At 41.6% G+C, this 2,187-nt stretch overlaps 1 protein-coding gene across 1 annotated transcript in view; it reads right to left on the bottom strand.

Moving 5' to 3' along the window:
* Positions 1–387: 387 nt before the first annotated feature.
* LOC140814420 (lysine histidine transporter-like 7) overlaps positions 388–2,187 on the bottom strand; it is a 16,214-nt gene continuing 14,414 nt past the window's right edge. Inside the window, exons 3-6 of the mRNA XM_073173392.1 lie at positions 2,040–2,184; positions 1,692–1,825; positions 1,000–1,583; positions 388–903 (exon numbers count right to left, since the gene is read on the bottom strand). Coding sequence (XP_073029493.1) covers positions 388–903; positions 1,000–1,583; positions 1,692–1,825; positions 2,040–2,184 — 1,379 coding nt within the window. The remainder of the gene's footprint in view (positions 904–999; positions 1,584–1,691; positions 1,826–2,039; positions 2,185–2,187) is intronic.

The raw sequence follows: 2,187 nt of genomic DNA, 5'->3' as shown, positions 1-2,187 counted from the left end.
ATATTTCTACCAAATTCAGCAGATTTTTGTGTGTCAGCAGGTCCATTATCACCATTTTCTGAAATAAAAATAACATGGCATAATTATACTTGAACAAACCATTTATATTTGTATCAGCAAGGGGTAATAAGAGGCTTATACGAGGATATTACCGCGAGGTTGCATCTAATGTTCTTACATATATATATGTGTAAAGAAAAAAAATGTGGGTTATCTGATATACACTTGAAGGGTGAGTTGATCGAACGGGTCACCGTCCGGTAAACATATCTTATGTATTTAACTGTTTAACTTTTGTTTTTAAACTGATTTGATCATTTCGAGCCGATATCAGTCCATCTTTTACCATAACTTAACTGATTCTAGCAAAAACTGATTCCCCTTGTTTCAGTTAATCAGTTGACACAAACTAAAAGCTCTGGGTTTGAAGAAGTTGGCATCTAACCCGTTAACGATCAAAGACGAAAGAGCTGCGCTGAATAACATTAAGCTCAACACTACACCTAATGAACCAACACTAATGTTTAGGCACCACATTTTACTGAGTGGGAGGGGCTTCTTGATGGCAACCCACATGAAACAGGGATACACCAGCGTTAGAGGAAGTGCGATCGAGCCTAACAAGGCTCCTAAACTTGGTAGAAACGGGAAAGCCATTGCTACGAAATATGTTAATCCTCCGAACGAGACCTTAATGGCAGAACGAAGCCATCTCGGGCATGGCTGGTTTTTCTTGCTCGTGTAGATATGTTCAAATTTGTCGAACACGGGCATGGCGTAGATTTGGAAGGCACACAAGTAGTTGATCAGAATTATGAAATATATGGCACCGGTTATGTACTTTGATGTATGGTTCTGGTGGAACTTTGTAAAGGCACCAAGAATTCCTCCGTCCACTATCACCTGAGAGACAAAAGGACCATATTTTGATTGAGTGTTTCATATATTCGGTATTCAGATCAGGATTCATGGAAATTTATGTCTTAAGTATTTGTTTACCTTGCTTCCGTAAGCCCAATGCCCGACCATTGCCAGCGGATACATACACATAGCAATCAGTAGGTATGAAATAGTCACTCCTCTCCACATGGGCTTACGCGACGGCTGTGTTGGACTTGTAGGCAGGGTTCCCTGTATCTCGAGCACGAGATTATGCCCTCGAAAAGCAAGAGCAATGATTCCAATACCATTCAACACATTCTGAATTCTATCACCAGTATCGGTAGGTTTAACCTCCATCGTCGAATAATCACCCGAAACATGAGCCAGCTGGCCCTTACTGACCGACAGAACCCACAGAAGGCTGCAATATGCAACTGCGGTGACAGACCCGATGAGGGAAACACGGTAGAGTTTGTTGAGATTAGTGAAGAAAAGAGCAGTTAAGGTGGCTGAACATATGAAAACTAGAAACCATTCAGAAAGTTTTAATGCTTTCGCCTCGCATTCGAGCTGGTCATCTCCACAGAGGGCGTGGTGAAGTTGGTCCATGATGTTGCCACCGCTGATTATGTACAACACACATGTACCGGTAGATAGGTACATTGTGGGGAAGATAGCTACCAGCTTTCCCAATTTGTTACCTGTAATTAACCAGATATACGATGCGTTTATAATAATACACACACGTACGTGTATGTGTGTGTATATACACACACACACACATGCAATGTTTTGGTACGGATACTAACCGAAGGCTACCGTAGAGAGGTGGAGAAATCTACTGTAACGAATTCCAGAAGCTGATTCGTGAAGATTAAGAAGAAGCCATATGGTGTAGAGTTGCCACCAGAATACAACAGACAGACAAAGAATCCCTCCCGACCTGTGGACCGTCAAGAGTTTTAATAAAATATTTTGCAATCGCGGACAAAATATCTCCACGAATAAAAGATAAGGCATGATTCTTGATTCTCCATCAATCAATATGTAAAAGGCCATATTCTTGATCATGCATTACTAATCTAACTGTACGCTGTTGAATTCACAATCCTTTCGAACGTGAATTGAATCGATTTATGTTTATTTAACTTGCTCACCATCCGAGATAGGAGAAGGCAACGGGGAGTAGAAGAGGCTGCACTCCTATTCCAGAACATATCAAATGGAATGCAACAGTGGAAGTGTTGCCCTTTCTGGATTCTGTAATGGGTAGCCAAGAGTCTTGCTCGTTCCGCGGCGGCTCTG

Source organism: Primulina eburnea, chromosome 15, assembly GCF_022965805.1.
Source record: "Primulina eburnea isolate SZY01 chromosome 15, ASM2296580v1, whole genome shotgun sequence".
Taxonomy (NCBI): Eukaryota; Viridiplantae; Streptophyta; class Magnoliopsida; order Lamiales; family Gesneriaceae; genus Primulina; species Primulina eburnea.
The sequence above is the reverse complement of the archived record's forward strand: the minus strand, read 5'-3'. Positions and strand labels throughout refer to the sequence as shown.